We start from the raw sequence: 23,256 nt of genomic DNA, 5'->3' as shown, positions 1-23,256 counted from the left end.
ATGCCATTTCCCAGACAAAACGCTGAGTACAGCCATAAGCGCAACACGAAACAACCGTGTTTTGCCAGCATTCACGTAACTTCAGCCCAGAGATGTTGGAGCCACGAAAATGACGTCAGGGCCAGTCTATTATATTTATGGTCGAAGAGTTCTCCCAACAGTGGTTTGCAGAATGTTGATGTACGTTATCGAACTACGTTTAGTATCGATACCACTTACTATTGTTTGACAGTTCGATTATTTGTTTACCATCGATTGTGTTCAACTGTCAGTAATCAGTAATGTTTTGGAGTTGGGCGTGTTGAGTTGCGTTCTGACATTCGTGATATGTTTATTGTTGGAGAATGTGAGATAACAGATGTGGTTGATAGGTTCAATGATAAAATCGTTTCTATCCATGTCAGGTTAGTGTGGGCCCGTTTATGGACTGGCAGTTTCTTCAACTGTATTGTCATAAATGTTGCGACTTTTTCTTCGTTAAGTCATGTGATGAAAACATGACTTTTAGAACGCGAAAGTTTATATTTGCTAGTTTTTGTTGAAAAAAATTAGTGGCTTCTATATGTCTAGCGTAGAATTAATGTGACTTAATACGCTCAGCGTCCCACACAAATAAATATTTAGTGATGGTTGTAGTGTATTAAAATTATTAGAGTAGTTAATTCTAAGTACATGCTCTGAAAGTTGTCTCGGTCTTGGACCACAGATGGGTGCATTTCTGATAGATATGCAGTCGACGTTGACAGCGGATAAGTTAACGTATTATAAGATCGAGACAGGTTCAGTAAATTTCTTTTAAATTAATTTTATTGGCGTTTTGCTCTTCAGTGAATTCAGCGGCGAAGTTAGTGAAAAAGAATATCTGTTAGGGAAACGATATTGCTGATAGGTGTCCACTTTGTGGTGTAGCACTGTACAGTGATGGATAGCACGAAGATTTATTGTAATGTCTCTAAATTTATTTACAGCCCCTCTATCGGTAACACGTCCATTGTAATGCCGAGTAAAAAATTGCAGAAACAAAGACTGAATGACTATACTAGTTTATGAAGGAGATGGTGGTTGATTGTTATTAACTTTACGTCGAGAGAAATCATTGATTTTTTTTAATATGTAATCGATAATAGTGCCCTTATTTGCTTATATTATACAAGTTATCTGTGACTTGTCAACCTTTTCTACCAGCAGTTAAAAGGAGGTTTGTTCAATGTAAATGTATATGTTCAGCTATGTTTATTTTACACATTTTCCAAAGCGAATGATAAAATAATCCCCTTCAGCCGTGAATCAACATTTGTCATGTTTACGTAAACAAACCATCAGTAATTAAATCTGAAATTGTGCTTATTTTGTATAGTTATCTATACTTCATACAGTGCAGAAAATTGAATTACTGTATTTGAGTGTTATTTGATGATAGAAAATCCCAATGTTCTTAACCTTTGGTCTTAACAGGTTGACCAAATGAGGTGGTGCAGTGGGGAGGCACAGTCCTCTTATTTGCGAGGCTAATGGCTCAAATCCCAGTGTAGCCATTGAGATTTAAGTTTTCTGTGAATTCCCCAAATTGCTTTAAGGCAAATGGTGCAACAGTTCCTTTGGAAGGACAAGGCTGAATTCCATCCACAATTTGAACTTTTGCTTCCTCTCCAATGATATCATCACCAGTGGCATGTTGAACCTTTAGATAAATACAATTTGAACAGACTGCAGTGTGAACCTGAACTCCACCAATAAAATTTTGGCCAATGGTAATGGATATTTTCTGAATATTTTTATGTAAGGGACCTGTGGTATTCTGTGGCTTATTAGAGTAATTCAGTTTCATATGGTTTCTTATCCTCATTTACCTTTGTAACTGTGTTACACTGAAAATATCTGCAGAACAGTGCACACATCAATGGTATGCACTGTGTATCTTGTTTGGAAAGAAAGTTCCATTCACTGATGGCACCGTACTTGCTGTTGACAACTGTGATACCCACTTTACTCTTCATGCTCAAGCTTGCATTCAGTATTGGTCAGTTCTATCTTGGTTTTGTTTTTCCAACACTGTTAGTTGTACATTTACAGTCATAAACAGCAAAATAGGTTTACTGAGGAAGACTATGCCAATATGGACCTTGTGTGTGGGTTTATTGAACTCTGCAGAAGTGTGCCACAATGATGCTACACAAAGCTGTTCCTGCAGTGATGGCAACCACATCACAGTCCTTCTTTGTGCACATAGGTGCCTTTGTGAAACTGCATCCTTCCATGTTTTAGTGATAGAACTGTTGTGAACTAATTTTTGCAGCATCAATGACAAATGTGGTAATGAACTGAATAAGTCATATTATTATTCATTTAATGATCGATGAACAGTTGTTGTTCTTCTACAAAAAGTCTTTTGTGTAAGACAGGTTCGGGCGTTTTCTCCAGGATTTTTTGTGGACTTCTGATACAAATTTTGTAAAGTAATTCTAATTGGTATTATGTTATTCATCTTAAAAACACACACACACACACACACACACAATTAGAGTGTACTTTCTATATTAATTCACTAACTGTGAATTCCGTGGTTTCAGTTGTATTACGTATAGATCTGCTGCCCAATAGTGGCATGTGAAAATTTGGGCTGGATTGGGGCTTGAACCTGGATAGTAGATCTATACCTAATATGGCTGCTGTCAAGGAATTCACAGTCGGCGAATTAATTTCAAAAACATTTCTTACAGCTGTGAATCGCCAACATTGTTTGTTCTTTCAGAATATATGTAAAAATTAGAGGGGTCACGATGATTAAGAGGAGGGGTGACACAAGTACACACCACCGGGGAAGGTGGCATAATGGTAAGACACAGGACTCGCATTTGAAAGGACAGCAGTTAAAATACCACTCTGTCCATCCAGATTTAGGTTTTTCTTGATTTTCCTAAATCATTTTGAGCAACTGCCGGGATCCTACATTTGAAAGCTTCACATTCCGGCTACGATGGTCCAGTGGAGATCAACCGACTGCCCATGGCGTCATTGGATGTGGTATAGAGGGGTGTGAGGTCAGCACATCACTCTCCTGGCTGTCGTCAGCTTTCTTTATCTTGGAGCTGCTACTTCTATTTCAAGCAGTACTTCAGTTGGCCTCCTGAGGCTGAGTGCCCTCTGGTCCATTCCTGCCACCAAGGAAGAGTCCCTGGCAATAGTGGGAATTGATCCTGGGTCCTCTGCATAACAGCTGGTCATTCTGGCCACTGAGAAGACGCCTTTGAAATAGCATGACCAATTCACTTCCCCAAACTGAGCTTGTACTCCATCTCATACTACCTCATTGTTGTCAGGATGTTGGATCCTAGTCTTTCTGCCTTCATTACATCCATAGTTTTACATAAGCTAAAAATACCTCCTTTGTGATCCTAACTGACAAGCATCTCAAACATCAGCCCAGTTTATCAGAGTTTAGTTTCAATAATGCTGTAATTCATGAGTGGGGACCAGTTAGTGCCATCAGTTCTATTTTCTGTAAGCTATTTATATACTTCGGGCAACGGCCTTACCGCAGTGCTACACCAGTTTCCATGAGATCACCAAAGTCAAGCACTGTCGGGCATGGTCGGCACTTGGATGAGTGACCATCCAGGCCGCCATGCGCTGTTGCCATTTTTCAGGGTGCACTCAGCCTCGTGATGCCAATTGAGGAGCTACTCAACTGAATAGTAGTGGCTTCGGTCAACCAGTAGGCCACTCGTGGCCTGAAGATGGAGTGCTTATTTATTTATTTACTCCACAAATGATGAAATCTGAATGTAAGAAGGAACAATGGGATGAGGTGTAAAATTAGTATTCATGTATGGAACTTATTAAACTGACACTTATGGGACGTATGACTTTGGTTTTATCGTATTGGGCTCCTCTTGCGTTAGCTTTTTATTTCTCTGATTTGAATTCCTCATTTGAAAATATTTTTGTTCAGTTTCTCTTTCTTACTATCAGTGTTCACTGATTTGTCTAATTCCCTGGCTATTAAGTTGTTTTGCATGATAGCCTTGAAGTATCTTTTTCCACAGGAATTTACAGGATTTAGTGGAGAGCTGTGTGTGTTCCTGAAGGCATCCTAATGAATGATGTGTGACTGAGGTAAGCAATTTATCATCTTCTCCTAAACATGTCAAGTTACTCTGTGGATCAGAGTTCATGTTGAACTGCATATTTCTCATGAATGCTCTGATGTTAAGTTTCACGGATTGGAGGAAGGCAAGGCTACATTTCGCAAGTGGTTGTCTTCTGTCTAAGTGGTTATCTTTGAGATTAGTGGTTTAGGGTTGACTGGTTGTCTCTACACATGTGTATCTTTACTGGAGTAAAAGTTTAGGAAAAATTTTCATTTCGCCTGCAGGTAGTCGTTAAGCAGTTATCTCGAGTGAGGTGGTGAAGTGGTTAGCCCACTTGACTCGCATTTGGCAGGATGACAGTTGAAACCATTATTTCACACACCAAGGATTGCATCTGCAGCTACTTTGGCAAGGTAGTTGTTGTTATATTAGGTATTGATTGTTTTGGAGGGGGAGGGGAGGTGTGAAGGAGACTAGGAAGTGTCTGGCTGTGCACAGAAAGAATAGAATAAGTATTTTAACATTACAAGTGTATTGAATTTATTCCCTCTACGTCTTTAGCTGCTGCACTTATTAAATCAATGTTACAGGTTTTCTGGTGACTTCAAAAAGACCCCCTGCGGGTTAGGGGGTTAGAATAGGCCCGCGGGATTCCTGCCTGTCGTAAGAGACAACTAAAAGGAGTCTCAAACATTTCAGCCTATATTTGATGGTCCCCTCTCGGTTTTGATCTCCATATTTCCAAATTCTTCCGAAGAGCGAGCCAATTGGGGAAGGGCGCCTTACATGGTGCATTGTGTCCATCATGCATTGAGACCTTTAGCCAGCTTTCTCGTTGTTGCATTGCCGTCCCGCTCGTTCTCCATCTCTTGGGCAAGGATACATTCCTGGGTGCAATTTCCACCATGCACTGTGCAGTGTTGCTTTTTGTGGAGACGACGACCATAGACTTCCTTGCACCTAATATCCAGCACGGTAGCCAGTCCATTGTGGTGGGGCCGCCATGTACCCTGTTGGTCATAGTCCCCTGACAACACAGGGACCGCTCTGCTGATGCCTGCACTGTTAACTCCCCACGTATGCCAAGGAGTAGATGCCTGTCTCCCTGGGGCATCGGGACTCCCGGCAATGGCCATCCTGCCAGGTGGTCAGAGTGGGTGGCATCAGGGCGGGTGACCCGCAGTGAAGCATGGTACATCATCTCTTGCTGGTGGCCAGCCGTCAGCAGTCTCTAAGCGTTCTCAGGCTCAATTCAACACTCAGAAATAGGATCCCAAATTGTTCCCCTCGCTGGCCACACTGTGGGAGGAGCGTAAGGCTCAGAATGGCAGTGACACTTATTCATCCCGGTTCCTAGTTTTTACGAGAGCTGATGGGGAGTCTTTCATGTCAACGAAGCCTCAATTCTTCATAGAGCATTTAGAGGACAAGTTTGGGGAGGTGGAGGGCTTGTCCAAAATGCACTCTGGGTCAGTGTTGATAAAAACGGAATCTTCTGCCCAGTCACAAAGGTTACTTGCTTGTGACAAGTTGGGGGATGTTTGTTACCATCACAGCTCATAAGAGCTTAAATATCGTCCAGGGTGTTATTTTCCATAGGGACCTTCTTTTGTAGTCTGATGACGAGCTGCACGCCCATTTAGTGTGTCAAGGTGTTCATTTCCTCCGGCGCGTTCATTGGGGTCCGAAGGATAATCAGATTGCTACTGGTGCCTTCATCCTGGCCTTCGAGGGTGATACATTACCAGAGAAGTTCAAGGTGATGGTCTACCACTGTGATGTCAAGCTCTGTATCCCTCCACCGATGCGGTGCTGGAAGTTCGGCCATATGTCTTCCTGCTGTACTTCCAGCCTTACATGTCAAGATTGCGGACACCCATCACGTCCCAATACTCCATGTGCCCCGCCTCCCATCTGTGTCAACTGTGGGGAGCATCCTTCACCTTGCTCGCCAGACTGCATGATCTTACAGAAAGAGGGGAAAATCATGGAATATAAGACCCTGGACTGACTGACCTGTACTGAGGCTAAGAGGAAATATGAATGACTCCATCCTGTGTGAATGACTTCCTCATATGCTGGTGCTACAACAGCCATGATAGCCCCATCAGTTCAGCGAATTCCAGTCAGCTCACCGAGCCGTACAACTCCACATGCCCCCTAGCCTATGGGGGGCACTACCCACCCTGTCGCTTTGAGACCACCTACCTCAGGAGCAACACCCCCCACCCATTGGGGACGTCCGTCCCTGCTTCTAACCCGGAGAAGTGTCCAACTTCTTTGGCTCCTCTCACTCTCAAGGGGTCCCTTGGGTCCCTCCCTTCCCAGGTTTCCACAAGTGGGAAGGATGATGCCTGGCAGTGGCATAAGTGCCCACAAGCAGCTGGTCGTAGTGCTTCAGTGAAGCCCTCCTAGCTAGTGAAACCCAAGGAGCAGCGAGAAAAATCCAAGATGACCTTTAAGACGAAGGAACTTGAGATGGCACCCGCCCCACCCCATCCTTCAAGCTCTGCGTCTGAGGGCGAGGTAGAGATTATGACTTCCACTGAGGTCCTAGATCTCACTGGACTCTCAGACACAATGGATGTCACTCGCACAGGTACTCAATAGGTGGCAGCAGGTGACCCAGCGGCGTAATCTGCCTCCTCGTTCCCTTCACGCCTTCCCTACGGACAGTGTCATCCTCCAGTGGAACTGCAGCGGCTTTTTCCACCATCTTGCTGAGCACTGACAACTTCTCAGCCTTCACCCTTTCCTCTGCATTGTTCTTCAGGAAACTTGGTTTCCGGCGATGTGAACCACCGCACTCCGTGGCTATCGGGGTTATTATAAGAACCGGGCAGCTTATGAGAGGGTATCTGGTGGCATCTGCATCTGTGTCCTTCACTCCCTTTACAGCAAGTCTGTCCCTCAATGAACACCTTTAGAAGCTGTCGCTGTTCGGGTGTGGACGCCTCAGGCTGTTACTGTCTGCAGTCTCTATCTTTCACCGGATGGTGATGTCCCACAGCATGTCCTGACTGTGCTGATAGCTCAATTGCCACCACCTTTTCTGTTACTGGGCGACTTCAACGCCCATAACCCTCCTTGGGGTGGATCAGTGGCAACAGGTTGAGGCAGCATCATTGAGCAAGTATTGGCACAGCTCGACCTTTCTCCTTTAAATAATGGTGCCTTCACACATTTCAGTGTGACGCATGGCATGTACTCAGCCATTGACCTTTCGATCTTCAGCCCTAGCCTATTACCATTTGTCAAATGGAGTATGCATGACGACTTGTGTGGTAGTGACCACTTTCCAATCTTTCTGTCACTGCCACAGCATCACTCTTCTGGGCGCCGCTGCAGATGGGCTATCAATAAGGCTCACTGGGACTTTTTCACCTCCACTGCCGCTATTGAGCCTCTTTCCAATGATGCCATTGATGCGGTGGTTCATTTGGTCACCACCGGCATCGTTACTGCCACAGAATGTGCCATTCCCTGTTCTCCTGGGTCCCCTTGGCGGAGGACTGTGCCTTGGTGGCCGCCCGAGATCGCTGAGGTGATTAAAGATCACAGGCAGGCACTCCAGCATCACAAGGGGCATCTCTCATTGGAACACCTCATCGCCTTTAAACTGCTCCGCGTGCGAGCCGCCGCCTCATTCGCCAATGCCAGCAGGAGTGCTGGGAAAGGTATGTCTCCACCATTGGCCTCCGTATCTCTCCATCGCAGGTTTGGGCCAAGATTAGGCGACTCTATGGCTATCGGACCCCCATCAGCGTACCTGCGCTTTCAATGAATGGAGCAGTCTGTACTGACTGTGATACAGTCTGTACTGACTGACACAATTGCAAACTGCTTAGTGGAGCATTTTGCTCAGAGTTCCGCTTCTGTGAATTACCCACTGGCCTTCCACTCCCTGAAAGAGCGGCTGGAACATTGGAACCTTTCATTTCAAATGCGCCACCCTGAATCGTACAATACTCCATTCAGTGAGTGGGAATTCCAAACTGCCCTAGCCGCTTGCCCTGATATGGCTCCTGGGCCAGTTCGCATCCACTGTCAGATGCTCAAACACCTCTTGGTGCACTGCCAGTGATGCCTCCTAGACCTTTTCAACTGTATCTGGTTGAGGATGAGTTCCCGTCTCAATGGCAGGAAAGCGTCGTAATCCCTGTGTTGAAACCAGGCAAGAACCCAAGGGAGTTGGACAACTACCGCCCCATTAGCCTCAGCAACATTCTTTGCAAGTTGCTCGAACGCATGGTGAGCCCGAGGTTGAGTTGGCTACTTGAGTCTTGGGGCCTTCTGGCTCCGTCTCAGGGTGGGTTCTGTAAGGGCTGCTCGGCCGCCAATAATATTGTGTGCCTGGAGTCTGCCATGCGTATGGCCTTTGCCCACCGTCAGCATCTGGTCGCTGTCTTTTTTGACATGCGAATGGTATATGGTACAACATGGTGACATCACATCCTCTCTACTCTTCATGGTTGGGGTCTTCGGGGTCCGCTCTTGATTTTCATACAAAATTTTTTGTCGCTCTGTTCCTTCCGTGTGCAAGTTGCGGTCTCCCATAGTTCCTTCCGAATTCAGGAGAATGGGGTACAGCGAGGATCTGTCTTAAGTGTCTGCCTCTTTTTGATTGCAATTAATGGGCTCGCTGTGGTGGTGGGAATGTCTGTCTCAGCTTCCTTGTATGCTGATGATTTCTGCCTATACTATAGCTCCACTGGCATTGCAGCTGCTGAATGGCAACTACAGAGTGCTATCTGAAAGGCGCAGTCTTGGGCTGTAGCACATGGCTACCAGTTTTCGGCTGCCAAGACTTGCGTTATGGATTTCTGCCGGCGACGCAATGTTCACCCTGAGCCACGGCTTTATCTTGACGGTGAACCTCTTGCTGTAGTGGAGATGCATCGGTTTTTGGGATTGGTTTTTGATACCCGGTTGACTTGGCTCCCTCATATTCGGCAGCTTAAGCAGACGTGCTGGCGGCGTCTTAACGCTCTTCGTTGCTTGAGTCACACCAGCTAGGGTGCCGATTGGTCTACCCTTCTACGGCTGTACCAGGCATTAATTCAGTCCCGTCTAGATTATAGGAGCCTGGCTTATGGTTCAGCATCCCCATCCACATTGCGGTTGCTGGACCCCATCCTTCAGAGCGGGATCCGACTCGCCACTGGAGGTTTCCGGACAAGCCCTGTCAACAGCATACTTGTGGAGGCAGGTGTACCTCCATTGCAGTTCCAGTGCCAATGATTACTGGCCACTTATGCTACACACGTTTGTAGCTTGTCCAGGCATCTCAGTTATCATCTCCTGTCCCCTCAGTCGGTCGTCCATCTTCTGGAACGGTGGCACCGGTCAGGGTGTACGATCGTGGTTCGCGTCAGAGCTCTTCTCTCTAGGCTTGAGGTTTTCCATCTTCTACCTCTTTTTCTGGGCCTCTCTGCGTATACCCCAGTGGTGTGTGACCCGCCCATGCCTTCGGCTCGATTTGGCACAGAACGCGAAGGACTTAGTCCCTCCTGAGGCCCTCCGCCGCCGCTTGTTTTCAATCCTTACCGTGTTTCAAGGCTCCGACGTTGTCTATACTGACGGTTTGATGGTTGCTGGTCGTGTTGGTTATGCTCTTACTGTAGGGGATTATTATTAACAACACTCATTGTGGGCTGGCTGCAGTGTTTTCACTGCCAAGCTGGTCGCCATCTCTCGTGCCCTAGAGTATATCCGCTCCTGCTCAGGTGAGTCCTTAGTTATCTGTAGTTGACTCCCTGAGTGGTTTACGAGCTATCGACCAGTGTTTCCCTCTCTCTTGTCTGGTGATGGGTATCCAGGGGTCCCTCCATACTCTCGCCCATTGCGGCCGCTCTGTGGTCTTTGTGTGGACCCTGGGTCACGTAGGCATCCCGGGAATTGAATGTGTTGACCCACTGGCCAAACAGGCTGTCGGTGCACCAGCCTTGGAGATTGGACTTTCGGAGAGTGACCTCAGGTCAGTTTTGTGGCAGATGGTACTTCGCACCTGGGGTGAAGAATGGCGCGCCCTTCCTTCACCCAACAAACTTCAGGCCATCAAGAAGGCTACTGGTGCGTGGCGCTCCTCCTTGCAGGTCTCTCGCAAGGACTCTGTTGTCCTCTGCTGGCTGCGCATTGGCCACACCTGGATGACGCATAGCTATTTATTGCGCTGCGAGGACCCACCTTTATGTCGCTGCGGGTCAGCGTTGACTGTGGTCCACATCTTGTTGGACTGCCCACTTTTAACTTGTCTCAGGCAGATGCTTGCGCTGCCTGATACGCTTCCTGCTCTTTTATCAGATGACGTTGCGATGGCAGATTTATTCGTGCAGGGGTTTTTATCGCTTGATCTAAGTGTTTGTCCTTGTTTTGTGTTGAGTCTGGCCTTTGGCCTACGATTTGAGACTGGGGTTTTTAGTGTGTTTCATGGTGGTTGCCCCCCCCCCCCCCCCCCGCCTCTCTCTCTCTCTCTCTCTCTCTCTCTCTCTCTCTCTCTCTCATTTTTCCCCTCTGCCAACCGCTGTCACACTCGGTGTGATTTTAATTTCTTTTGTCTGGTCTCAGTCTTTGTCTTTCTTGTCCTGCGTCGTCTCTTGTCATCTCCATTGTTTGTTTTTATTCCTTGTGGCTGTTTCTCAAGTTCATGGAAAAAGGGACCGATGGCCCTAGTAGTCTGATCCCTTCAATCCCACAAACCAACCAATTCAACAAGGGTTGTGTGATAGCCCTTTGCAGTACGTTTGACATAGTCAGTGTTCTCGAATGGTGACCCTATAGGTGTTCCTTCATTTTAGGAAACATAGTAGTCTGAAGGGGCCAAATCATATTAATCTGGAGTGTGGTAAAGCAGTTGGAAATGCAGTGACTTCAATGTGGCAGTCCTATCCATCAACAAAAGGGTCTCGTTGGTCAGCTTTCTACAGTGTTATGTCTTAATTAACACTTTCAGCTGGTCGAGGAGGCTGGCGTAATACTATCTGGCTATACTACAGCCTTGAGGTAGGTAGTCCACCAACAGAATGCTTTTTGTAGAAAATGTATGCCTTGACTTTTTGGCTGATTTCTGGCTGTGAAACTTTGGGAAAACCAGAGATCGCAGTACCACATATTGACTTTGACCCATGACTTCGTGAAGCTTATACGGTATAGTAATAGCCATGTCACTCATTACATGCATGAACAAACACAAATAATACAAAATATGTTTCATTTACAGAAATAACATGAAACTAATGGGATGACAGTGGGAATTACTGGATTTCGGACAGGCACAAACTAAATATACGACAGAACTAGAAATTTCACATGATCTATAAAGCTCAAATGAAGTCAATGATACTAAAAAAATCCACACACAACTCAAAAAATGCAGTATGTAACATTTAATTTGACCTATATAACTAAGACAAAGTCTACAGTACCACAAAACCAAAAATCGCTCATATAACTAATATCGAAAACCAAACCTCACCAATGAAGGTTGAACAAATCCCACAATATCTACTGATCACAATCCAACATAATTACCAATAACTAACAACACAACCAAAAATTGATAAAAATTGCACACCAGTTTTGATAGACAAGAAACACACAATTGTGCACTTAAACGCAGATGCCATATGTACTGCAATAAAAAACAGATCTCTGCAAACATACTTACTAGCCAAAGTCAGCTAACGCACAGCTCTAGTGATGATAAAAATATAAGTCATCAACACAGTCTCTTGAATGACCAGCATAGACTTCTCAAACCAGGAACCTCTGTGCATAGAATGCCACACGTAGGCCTGCTGATGCCACCACACATACTGGTCCCTAGTCCAAGATGCAACAACTTTGGTCAATCTTTTATTTTCGCCACAAACTTAACACGTCACATACTGAGCAATTAAACTGAATAATTGTAGGAATTTCATTGTAGTCAACATGTTGTTCCATATTGTGGCATGCAGGGACCTACTTGTGAACTTCATTGTCATCCTTAACTAACAATATACAAAACATAAAATTAATTTCAAAGCATAAACAACTTACTGCACTAATAATTCCATACCCAATAATGAATCTGTTACCTGTAACTGCTAACATCAAAGTAACTCACTAAGAAACTGCCACAAATTCTTCCAATATTATTCTCACAAACAATAATCAAGGATTCCAGTGAATCGCTAATATCACTCACAATCTCTTTCAGAACATTAATATTCCACAGTAGAGTGCACAACCACATACTCATCACACCTTCTACAAACATGATCCATTTCAATATGAGGTGCTATCATGATATCACACAACACAATTATGTGATGGATCAAAGCAGATGGCTGGTACCACAAACTTCACTTTTTGGTTATAGTTACCCAATGTGCCGTCATTTCTTTGATTGTTTATTGGTGTTGGTGTCATAAGTGTGCAGCCAAGTTTCATCTTTAGTCATTACCCCAGCCAAAAACTTCTTTGTGGCTTCAAAATCGGGCAATGTCTCAACTCGTACGTTCTGTTCACTGTTCAAACATTTTGCCAACTACATCACTAAAAGCTTTTTCCCATGCCCATGGTATTGTTAGTAATGAAATCAACATGTTTCCTGGAAATAGCCAGTATCTCAGCTGTCTTCTCTGCAGATATTCACAGGTCCCTGTGAATCAGCTCATGGGGAACATTACTCGTTGCCAGGTCTTAATGTTGTGGACCACCCACAGTGAGGTTCATCTTCAAAAGTGAAATGCCCAGTCTTGAAATGAGATACCCAAGTTTCAATAGGGCCTCTAGTGCTTGTGAATCTCGATGTGAATGTCCTTCAGACTTTCACAGGAGAAATATAAAACTGCATGGTGCACTGTAACTCTACAGTTATGAAACTTGCCTGTGCTTTGCCTATCTCGTGTACTACCTGAAATTGAAAGTAGTTATAAGCATAGAAAAATGTGATCTTTTAGTTTTCACATGGTATCAAAATCAGTTTTCAATTCCAACAGGAGGGGGCTGAAACCAGAAACTTTCCAGCCCTCCCCTCGCAGGCCAGACGACAGTGTAAGTAAGAGCTCAAATGATCACACTGGTCACAAAGTTGGAAATGGGGTTACATAATGCATCTTCATTTTTAATGCTGGTTTTAAAACCATAACTTGGTGTTCCAGACACAGTTACGAAAATTGAAAGTATATTAAGTAAAGTTGATACGGAATTTTAATACAAAACAAGTATTAAAGGCAGTGTTCATTAATATCTCATGCAACTTTAAGAAAATTAACTGTACTTGTCAGATAACTCCTGTAAGATCGCAGTAAATGTAGGAGACTGAAATTTCTCTTGACGAACGAATGCGGAGAGAGATGCATTATTATGCTTGGTTGGCTGTTAACAGCAGTACCTTAGTGACATTTAAAACATTGTCTAAATGTATGTCATTCTCCTGGAGAAGGCAGCCAGGCATGACATACATTATGGTGAACTCGGCAATATTATTTCAATATGACTCATTTCGAGTGCACAGCTGTGTATACCACATTACCTAGAGCAAAACTTTTTTGACACCTCCAGTTGATCAGTTATTGTGAGTGGCACAACATTGATATGAGCAAAAAGCTTCCTAGATTCAAAAGTTTAGATACGCTGCCATTAACAGCCTTGTCTGTGCCCTCCTCTTGTACCCATGTAATAGTGGCAGTATCATAACTTACAGTGAATTGTGAATCTTTCTTGGCTACAGGAAGAGATTTGACTGCCTCTTTACATAAATTATGAATTTTGCTTATTTTTAAATATTTACTTGTAAGATACAAATTTGCTCTTCTTTTACAGTGTGTGATAATGAGCCATTTTTAAACATCATGCTTGCCTCATTGGCTGAAATCAATGCTTGTGCACAAAAGTGGCACCTTGAGTGGTCTGTTGTTAGTGGGAGAGAACCTGCAGTTGCAGTTTTTTCTTATTCTTAATCTGTGTTGGATCACTCAGTTCCTCTGTACATGAATTACAGAGTATGTTCTGTGACTTCGAGATAACGCCTGGAATGCTGTGTGCTTCTTTATGTGGTTATGCTCAGATTAAAACAACTAGTTATTTGCTGTTTTATCACATGTAGTGTAGACATATTTCACCTGAAATCACCTGGTGGCCCTTACCGTAGTACCTCAGACATTTTTAAAACTTTGGTGTAAGAAAGCTCATAATGAGACTAGGTGACTCATAAGATCGTAACGACTATGATTTTTTATTTATGAGTAAATTTTATTTAATTTGGTGTCATTGGAAAGGTACAAGGAAAAACTAAATATAAAATTATTAAAATGCTGATATTATGCTTATAAATATTTACAAATATGGGCAGGAATTTTTATCCCAAGTTTCGCTATCTTAATTTTTCTTCCACATAATACTTATTATCATACTTTCCAACACATAAAAACAGAAGGGTGTTTTTCCTTTCTTGCTAGACCTCATACTTTTTCAGTAAAGCTGTAATGATTGTTGCTTTAGATGGGTAAACAGCTATACATGAAACAACATTGAAACATTTTCAAGCAGCAACACTCACTTTAATTTGTGCTTTCTGCATGTCTATCTGCTCCTGTCAGTGCCTCCTCTTTCTAGTAAGTTTTTTGAAAGTAATACATGAGTTTTTGCTGGTAACAGAAGTGTGACTGTTGTGAATTGCCAACATTTGTGTAATTGTTCATGCACTGAGAATGCAACACTGAGTTCTATTAGGTCAGATTTAAATCTTATTTCTTTCCTAACATAAGTGTTAAAGAACACACAAAGTAATCACTAACTCTATCTTATTTCCGCTTACAGATTCTTCATAATAAATCTTAGGCTGATTAGAGTCCCAGAAAAAGTGTAATTCATCCATTCCTTTTCTTAGACTTGGAAATTGTCATGGAGAACAAATGTTCAGTAGGTTTCATGTCAGCAGAGGTATGTGAGAAGTATTGTAGTAGTAGCAAAGAGATTGATTTAATAGATATGACAAGTCTAAATCAAGCTGGTATTGAGCTACTGAAGCTAAGAAGCACCTGTGAAAATATTGACAGTGTTTGTTCTTCTCATTAAAAGCTGTGTTTGCAAACATTTGAAGTTAAATGAAGAACTTGCTGTGGCCCTTTTAAGAAACTAGGTAAAAAGACAGTTAAGAAATCTGTGAAAGTTATTTCTTTAACCGCAGCAAGGAAGTATGAAAGGCTTGGACTTGTCCTAGGTACTAAGCTTTGTATAACATTCCTCAAGGACAGTCACTTTATTTCCTACATTATGTAGCTTGCCAGGGATGGATGAATTTGAAGATCCAGAATATACACCAGATCCATGAACAACCCTTGAGAAACCTTATGGAAGTTGTGAATTGCTTGAAATTTCACAATTTAAGTAACCAAAAGAACACAAGACAGGGTGCAAAGAACACATTTGATCCAAGTTTCATTGCTTAGCTTTACAACTCCAACAGAACAGCATGAGCAGAAAATGTGTCCTGAAGAACATGTGAGTGTGCTGAGCATGCAGGCTGTAATAGTTTAATGTAAAAATATCAAGAGAAATTTAGCAGAAGTTGTGTTAAAGAAAAACTGTAAATACTTAAGTTTGTACCATCTTCGTGGGTCAAAGAAAAGATTCAAGATAATTTTAACACTATTGAATACTTGGCAAAGAAATCCAGGGTATTACTAAAAGAAGATGGTATTTTGGGCAAAGAAATCCTGGGTATTACTAAAAGAAGATGGTATTTTGTCAAATGGAAGTTGTAAGTTGGGAAACGGAATAGTTAAGTATGTGGAAAAACGTGCCTTTTTTCTGTGAACTTCACGCAAAAGGATGTGTTACTGTACATACTGTACACAGTCATGGAATGCATAATGTATGTGTATGCATTTATCACTGAAATGTAAAACTGGTGATGCACACTGCATGTGTAAAAGAACCATACACTGAAGTTTTGCAGAAACTTATGTGTAATCGGTAAAATGCAGAGTGCACTATGCATCGCTGTTTTGTCTCCTGGAGAATATGAACTGCATAACTGTTTATGGGATCTAGAATTCTGATAAGATTCTGAAAATATTATTTTCAAGCAATGGATCCAAACTGATTGACCTATGTTGGACACATTAATGAAGATTATCAATGAATTTGTTGAGTATGTTGTCCAGAAACTTAAAAATCTGATACTATGCCATTACATGTTGAAATCTTGGAGTTACTACTTGAAATTAAGGAAGGAAGCACCCCTTAACTTCATGCATCATTATAATGGATTTTTCAGAAAACTGTACATGTCTGCTTCAGGATGCTGCACAAGAGTTTTGTGGTGGAACATTCAAGTTAACTTTCATCCTTTTGTTGTGTACTATAAAACAAAGGATTTCATTAAGTGCATGCTATTTTATTGTATAACTGATTATTTGCAGCATGATAAAAACACATTTTATGTTTTCCAGAAAGCTGCTCTCATCTATGTACTTGAACAGATACCACACATCCAGCTTGTCATTTATTGTGCTGATGGCTGTTCTGGATGATATAAAAACTGTAAGAACTTTGTAAATTTGTGCGATCACAATGAAGATCGTGGGATAACTGCAAGATGAAATTTTTTGCCACAAGTCATGGCAAAATGCATATAATGGGTCTGGTGGTACTATAAAACATTTAGCAACAAAAGAAAGTTCGCAGCATCATATTTTGAGTCCAAAAGGTCTGTTTAAAATTTCCCAAAGTTGTGTTCCAGCAATATGAACATTTTCTGTTACGACAGAGGAGAAACAAAATCCACAAATATGCCGCAAAAACAATGTGAAACTGGTTCTACCATACCTGGGAAAAGTGTTATATTTTCATACCACTGAATGAAAGCAGTTTGCTGATAAAGTGTGTGTCATCTACTGAATTCATACAAGTTAATCTCAGGGCTTCACTTAAAGAAGAAATATTCTCTGCAGCTATTTGTGATAACCAATGATGACTTGAAACAATTTTGGAGATCAGTCAAAAACACAGAGATGCAAAGGTCAAATTCTTGAGACCAAGCAGTCCTTCCTCAGTTAACTCATGGCCACTTCATGGTGCTGTTTGCTGGAGCCCTTACAAAAAAATATTTTAATGACAGTGTGGCATGCACAGTAGTTGCTTGTATTTTTGGATCAGACACAATATTCTCCATTGATAACATGTTGAAAGGAATGAACACTTTTTAGAATATTATGGATAGATACCTAAAATTTTAGTTTTAAGTAACTTAACGGAACAAACACCCTTCTGATTTTTTTTATGTTGAAAAGTATGGTACTGGGCATTGACAGAAATTAAGATCAAAAAAATTCCTGAAGTGTGTGTGTGTGTGTGTGTGTGTGTGTGTGTGTGTGTGTGTGAGAGAGAGAGAGAGAGAGAGAGAGAGAGAGAGAGGAATGACTTTCATTACAGATTTGTAAATATTTATGTGCATATCATCAGCTTTTGAATAATTTTATGTTTATAGTTGATTCTTGTGTCTTTCCAATGGTACCAAATTAAATAAAACTGTTTCATAACTATAAAAGTTATAGTGATTACAAACTTACAAGCCGCCTACTCTCTTGAAACCAATTTTTGAAAATGATACACATCTCAAAATGGCCTTTTTAACTGGAGTTTTGATAAAAAATGTGGAAAAATTATTTTAATCCTTTTTCATCATGTACTTTCTTACATCAATTATTCACAAATGTTTTTGTCATGTGGACAACAAGATTTATTTATTTTGGGTGATTTTAAATGAAATGCAGCTAGAGCATTGTCAGGTTGGTTGTTAGGTGCACCTCATTTAAGGTCCAGACAACAAGTAGAGGAAGCTGAGGTGCCAACACAGGTAGAAAATGTTTTTGTCAGCTGTGATTGATGATAATAGTTAAATAGCTTGCCTGTTCTGTGTACATTACACTATTTGACCACTGCACATGAACTGAATTGGCAGTGGTGGACAGTTTACATATGAAGTTGAAAGCTGTTATTGGAGGAACTAAGTTTCAAGGTGCAAAGTATCATTTAATTATCATTTTTATTTATTAGCATATGGGTATACCACAAAAAATATTTACAACTTTCCCAAATTACAAACTAATATTCAAGCGACAAATGTAATCTGTTGATTCTTTGTTGTCACCGGGAACTCTGTTGGATCACTAGAGAAAGATCTCAGAGGACATTCAAGAATTACATGGCAAACAGTCTAATTTTCAGCACCATATTGACAAATTGAGGAAGTTATTCTCTTCCACTTGTACAGAGAATCGGGACACCTTCCAGTGTTGATTCTTATTTGGTTAAGAACCGACCAGATCTTGTGTGACAGTTCAAAGTCAGGTGGCTTGGTCAATATGCATGGCACCCTTAGCTGTTCTGTAGTAGCCTTAATCTGCGATGTGTGTCTTCAGTAGTCATTAGTATTTAAATTATTGTCAACTAACACCTTTGTGATTTCCAGAGGTGGTTGATGAAAGTGAAGCCTTCCGTTGCTAATGGTTAGAATGTCTGCATGAACAAGGAGTTTCTGTAGTTTTTTTGTACTCTTGGACAAGCGTATTTTCCTGCCACAGAGTTGGAGGCGGTATGTGGCTAAGTATGGGTTGTCAGAAAGTAGGTGTAGATCTGATTGTACCAGTTATAAGATGCATTGTATGGTTGCACAGAGGATCCCCATGACGTGTCACAGAGCTACTGGAGAATGACATTGAATTATGATTTTGGTAGCTGTTCATAACGTTTGTTGTTTGTAACTGAGCTGTTGAGTTTCTGTACACCTGAGTAGCTTTCCTTTAAAGCAGACTGTGAGCTCATCGGCCGACTTGTTTAGGTGAAATTTTGAGACTTCTGTCTTAGCAACACTTGGCTGCAACCTCCATTTGCAGAAATATTAACCAATACTTGTTAAATCATTGGTCAATACAGACTCAGTAACTTCAAAATCTCGGTCCCATTGAGAGCATCCAGTCGTCAGCATATCCAAACTTTGTTGGTGTGGTTTCATGCATATCTGATATGTGGAAACTGAACAGGAGAGGCCCAGAACAGATTCCTGTGGCAGCGCATTGTTTAGCTTGATACGTGAACTTGTCTTGTTTTCCACTAGTACTTGGAAATGTTGGTTACTGAGCATTTCATGGATGAGATTGCCAATTTTTAGGCTTAGGGTGACTTGTAGAGGTTTCAGTAGATGCCTTGCCTCCAGACAGTATCATATGCAGCCATCAGATCAATGAATACAACCACTGAGTTCTCTTGATTCTGGAAACCAGCTTCTAAGGAAGTTGTTAGGTAGAGGACTTGATCTATGCAGCAATGCTTCGGTCTGAGTCCTGCAAGTTCAACTAGTATATTTTCAAAGATCTTACAACATATTCCTTTGTACACCAGTCATTCCAGGAACTTATATAGCATTCTAAGTAAGGTTATGGTTCAATAACTTTCTGGCTTGTCATTTGGTTTACCTGGTTTCATTATAGTTATGACTTCTGCTCGTTTCATTTTGTGTGGTATTTGCCCATTTGCAGAATGTTTATGAAGAACTCAGCCAGCCACTTTTTCACCTAATTGCCACAGTGAAAAAGGAATTCTGCATGTATGCCATCAAAGCTCAAGGCTTTCCCTGGTTTCATTTCCTTTATGACAATCATTACTTCTTCAATGTTAAATGGTAGAGAATATTCAGTTTCAGCTTTGCAATGTGTTTTGAGTGCCTTTAATTTCTTCGTAGCTGTAATAGTGTGTGCTCAGACTTGAGTAGTTATGTAAGTGGACACAACGTTGGCTGCAACTTGACTGGGGATAACAGCATCATTAGTGTGATCTCATTGGGTCACACCAACTAGTTTTCTGAGCAAAGACCAAGCTTTCCTGCTTGATGTAAGTCCACCTTATTATGCATCAAGCTGTATCAGTGTTACTCAGCAACTCATCTGCTATTTCGTGTTTGTTGCTTTAACAGAATACGTAGTATAGGTTTTTGCACCCTTCTGTCTAGCTAGGAGTATATACCTTATGGAAAGCTCTTGGAATACATTTCATTGCTGTGCTAATTCCAGCTTCAATGAACAACTTATAGTTTGAACTTGTCGGTGGGATTCATCCTCCACATTTATTCAGATTTTCTAATAAGCCACTATTGGCCTAAATTCCATCTAGGCCTACGAAATTTTCTTATTAAAGGGACACTAACCCAAATTTGAGAAAAACTGGGCAGTGTTGGATATGTGGAAAATCTTATAAGAAATTTTCTTAACACTGAAAGTGGTTGATTTTTTTTTTTTTTTTGGGCTTAGACAAAGCAGTGATCTGGATTGTGATTCGTGTTCCAGGAATCAGATCTGAGGGTGCTCCGATCCTTAGCATCAAAGATAAGTAATTTTAATCAGACTAATCAGTTTTTTCTGCAGAGAGCATGCACTTTTCTAATTGTTTTGTGTAATCACTTAGAGTTTCAAAATTTTATCAGTAAATGATTAAAGTATTTGTAACAAAGTTCCTGAACTTACTGCCCTTCAAGAAAGTTCTCAAGCTCAGATTATTTGTGGGAACGAGAGCTGGCTGAAACCTGAAGTGGAAAGCTCTGAGATGTTTAGCAAGTTATGGAATGTATACCAGAAAGACAGATTAGAGGCGATAGGAGGGGGAGTGTTCATTGCAGCAGACGAAAATATTGTCTCTATTGAGGTTGAAGTTGAGTGTCACAGGCCAAGATGAAATCATGTTAATTGTTGGATGTTTTTACTGGCCACCTGATTCCACTGTGACAGTTCTAGAGTCATTAAAAAAAATGTACGGTCAGCAGCATGTAAATACCCAGATCATGCAGTGCTAGTTGGAGGCAACTTTAACCTACTGAGTATAGACTGTGATGTCTGTAGATTCATGCAGGAGGTACAGATAAACAGTCATGCAAAATACTTTTGAACACGTTTTCTGAAAATTGTATTGAGCAGATAGCTTTGCAGCTCACACACAATGGAAATATCTTAGACTTTGTAGCTACAAATAGGCCATACCTTATCGACAACTCCAGTATAGAAACGGGGATTAGCGTTCATGGTGTCATTATGGCAACTTTGGTTATAAAAGTTAATAAACCAGTCAAGAAGGCTGGGAGCTTTTTTCTGCTAGAAAGAGCAGATAAGCAGTTGTTAGCATTTCAACTAGACAGTGAATTGACATCAGTTAGTTCCAGTAGGATGGACATAGAGGAATTATGGGCAGACTTCAAGCAAATTGTGGTCTGGAAAGTTATGTGCCTAGTAAAAGGATTGTTTAGCAACAAAATTTGGAAAATGCTGAGGAAGCAGAGGCTGTTGCCCTCTCTGTGCAAAAGAGAACACACAGATGATGACGAGCAAAGTTTAGTAGAGATTTGTGCATGCAGGGAGCCTGAGAAAATTCTGGTCCTGTCCTGTGTAAAATTGCTAAGTGGATCTAAGGCTGCCATCCAGTTCTTTGTTGCCCAGTCTGGTGTGGAAGTTGAAGATAGCAAAAAGAAAGCCAAAAGTTATAAGTATCTTATTCAAGAAGTCGTTCATACTGGAAAACCATACAAACATACCTTAATTTGACCATAGGACAGACTTCCTTATGACGACATTATAATAAGCATCCCAGGTGTAGAGAAACAACTGAAAGATTTGAAAGCAAATAAGTCACTAAGTCCGGGTGGAATCCCAATTCTGTTGTACAAAGAGTACTATATGGTATTGACCTCTTACCTAGCTTGCATATATCGTGAATCTTTCATTCAGCACAAAGTCTCAAGGAACTGGAAAACAGCACAGGTGACTCCTGCATATAAGAAGGGTAAAAGAATGGACCTGCAAAATTACAAACCAATTTCTCTAACTTCAGCTTGGTGCAGAATCCTTGAACATATTCTCAGCTCGAATATAATAAATTTTCTTGAGACTGAGAAGCTTTTGTCCATGGCTTTAGAAAGCATCACTTGTGCTAAGCTCAGCTTTCCCTTTTCGCATATGGTATACTGCAAACTATGGATGAAGGGCAACTGGCAGATTCCATATTTCTAGATCTCCAGAAAACATTTGACATGGTGCCCCACTGCAAGCTGTTAACAAAGGTACGAGCATATGGAATAGACTTCTTAAGTTATAGAACCCAGTATGTTGTTCTCAACAGTGAGTGTTCATCACAACAGTATCGTCAGGAGTTCCCCAGGGAAGTGTGATAGGACCGCTGTTGTTCTCTATATACATAAGTGATTTGGTGGACAGGGTAGGCAGCAATCTGCAGTTGTGCTGTGCTGTACAGTAGGGTTTCGAAGCTGAGTGACTTAGGAGGATACAAGGTGACTTAGACAAAATTTCTAGTTGGTGTGATGAATGGCAACTAGCTCTAAATGTGGAAAAATGTAAGTTAATGCAGATGAGTAGGAAAAACAGACCCATAATATTCAGATGCAGCAATAGTAGTGTACTGCTTGACACAGTCACTCAGTCACATTATTTAAAAATGTGGGTGTAATGTTGCAAAGCAATGTGAAATGGAACGAACATGTAAGGATTGTGATATGGAAGGAAAATGGTCAGCTTTGGTTTATTGGGAGAATTTTAGGAAAGTGTGGTTCATCTGTAAGGGAAACCACATATAGAATGCTGGCAACCTATTCTTGAGTACTGCTCAAGTGTTTGGGACCCATATCAGGTCCAACTAAAGGAATGCATCAAAAAAATTCAGAGGTGGGCTGCTAGATTTCTTACTGGTAGTTTTGAACAACACATAAGTGTTATAGAGATGCTTCAGGAACTCAAACCGGAATTCCTGAAGAAAGGTGATGTTATTTTCAAGGAATGCTATTGAGAAAATTTAGAGAACCGGTATTTGAAGCTGTCTATTGATAGATTCTACTGGTGCCAACATACATTGTGCACAAGGACCATAAAGATAAGATACAAGAAACTAGGTCTCATATGGAGGCATATAGGCAGTTGTTTTTCACCTCACTCTATTTGTGGGTGGAACAAGAAAGAAAATTACTAGTAGTGCTGCAGGGTACCCACCACCATGCACCATGCAGTGGCTTGTGGAGTGTCTATTTAGATGTAGATGTGGACTTTAAAAATGTGCAATCCCAGGAATTTGGAAGCCTCAGCTGTCAATATTTCTTTGTTACTATATTGTATTTCAATTT

The 23,256-nt window shown here is 41.5% G+C and overlaps 1 protein-coding gene across 4 annotated transcripts in view; it reads left to right on the top strand.

Moving 5' to 3' along the window:
• Nucleotides 1-270: 270 nt before the first annotated feature.
• LOC124721733 (steroidogenic acute regulatory protein-like) overlaps nt 271-23,256 on the top strand; it is a 160,387-nt gene continuing 137,401 nt past the window's right edge. The window contains exons 1-3 of one of the 4 annotated variants that reach the window (XM_047246835.1): nt 271-404; nt 4,047-4,116; nt 13,076-13,130. Coding sequence is in view for 1 of the 4 variants with exons in the window: in XM_047246832.1 (XP_047102788.1) it covers nt 328-404; nt 13,076-13,130 (132 nt within the window). In the remaining 3 variants the exon portion in view is untranslated. The remainder of the gene's footprint in view (nt 405-4,046; nt 4,117-13,075; nt 13,131-23,256) is intronic. The other 3 variants (XM_047246832.1, XM_047246834.1, XM_047246833.1) reach the window with 3 other exon arrangements.

The sequence above is a fragment of the Schistocerca piceifrons genome, chromosome X, assembly GCF_021461385.2.
Source record: "Schistocerca piceifrons isolate TAMUIC-IGC-003096 chromosome X, iqSchPice1.1, whole genome shotgun sequence".
In the NCBI taxonomy this organism is placed as follows: domain Eukaryota; kingdom Metazoa; phylum Arthropoda; class Insecta; order Orthoptera; family Acrididae; genus Schistocerca; species Schistocerca piceifrons.
This window is presented reverse-complemented; position numbering and strand designations above follow the sequence as displayed.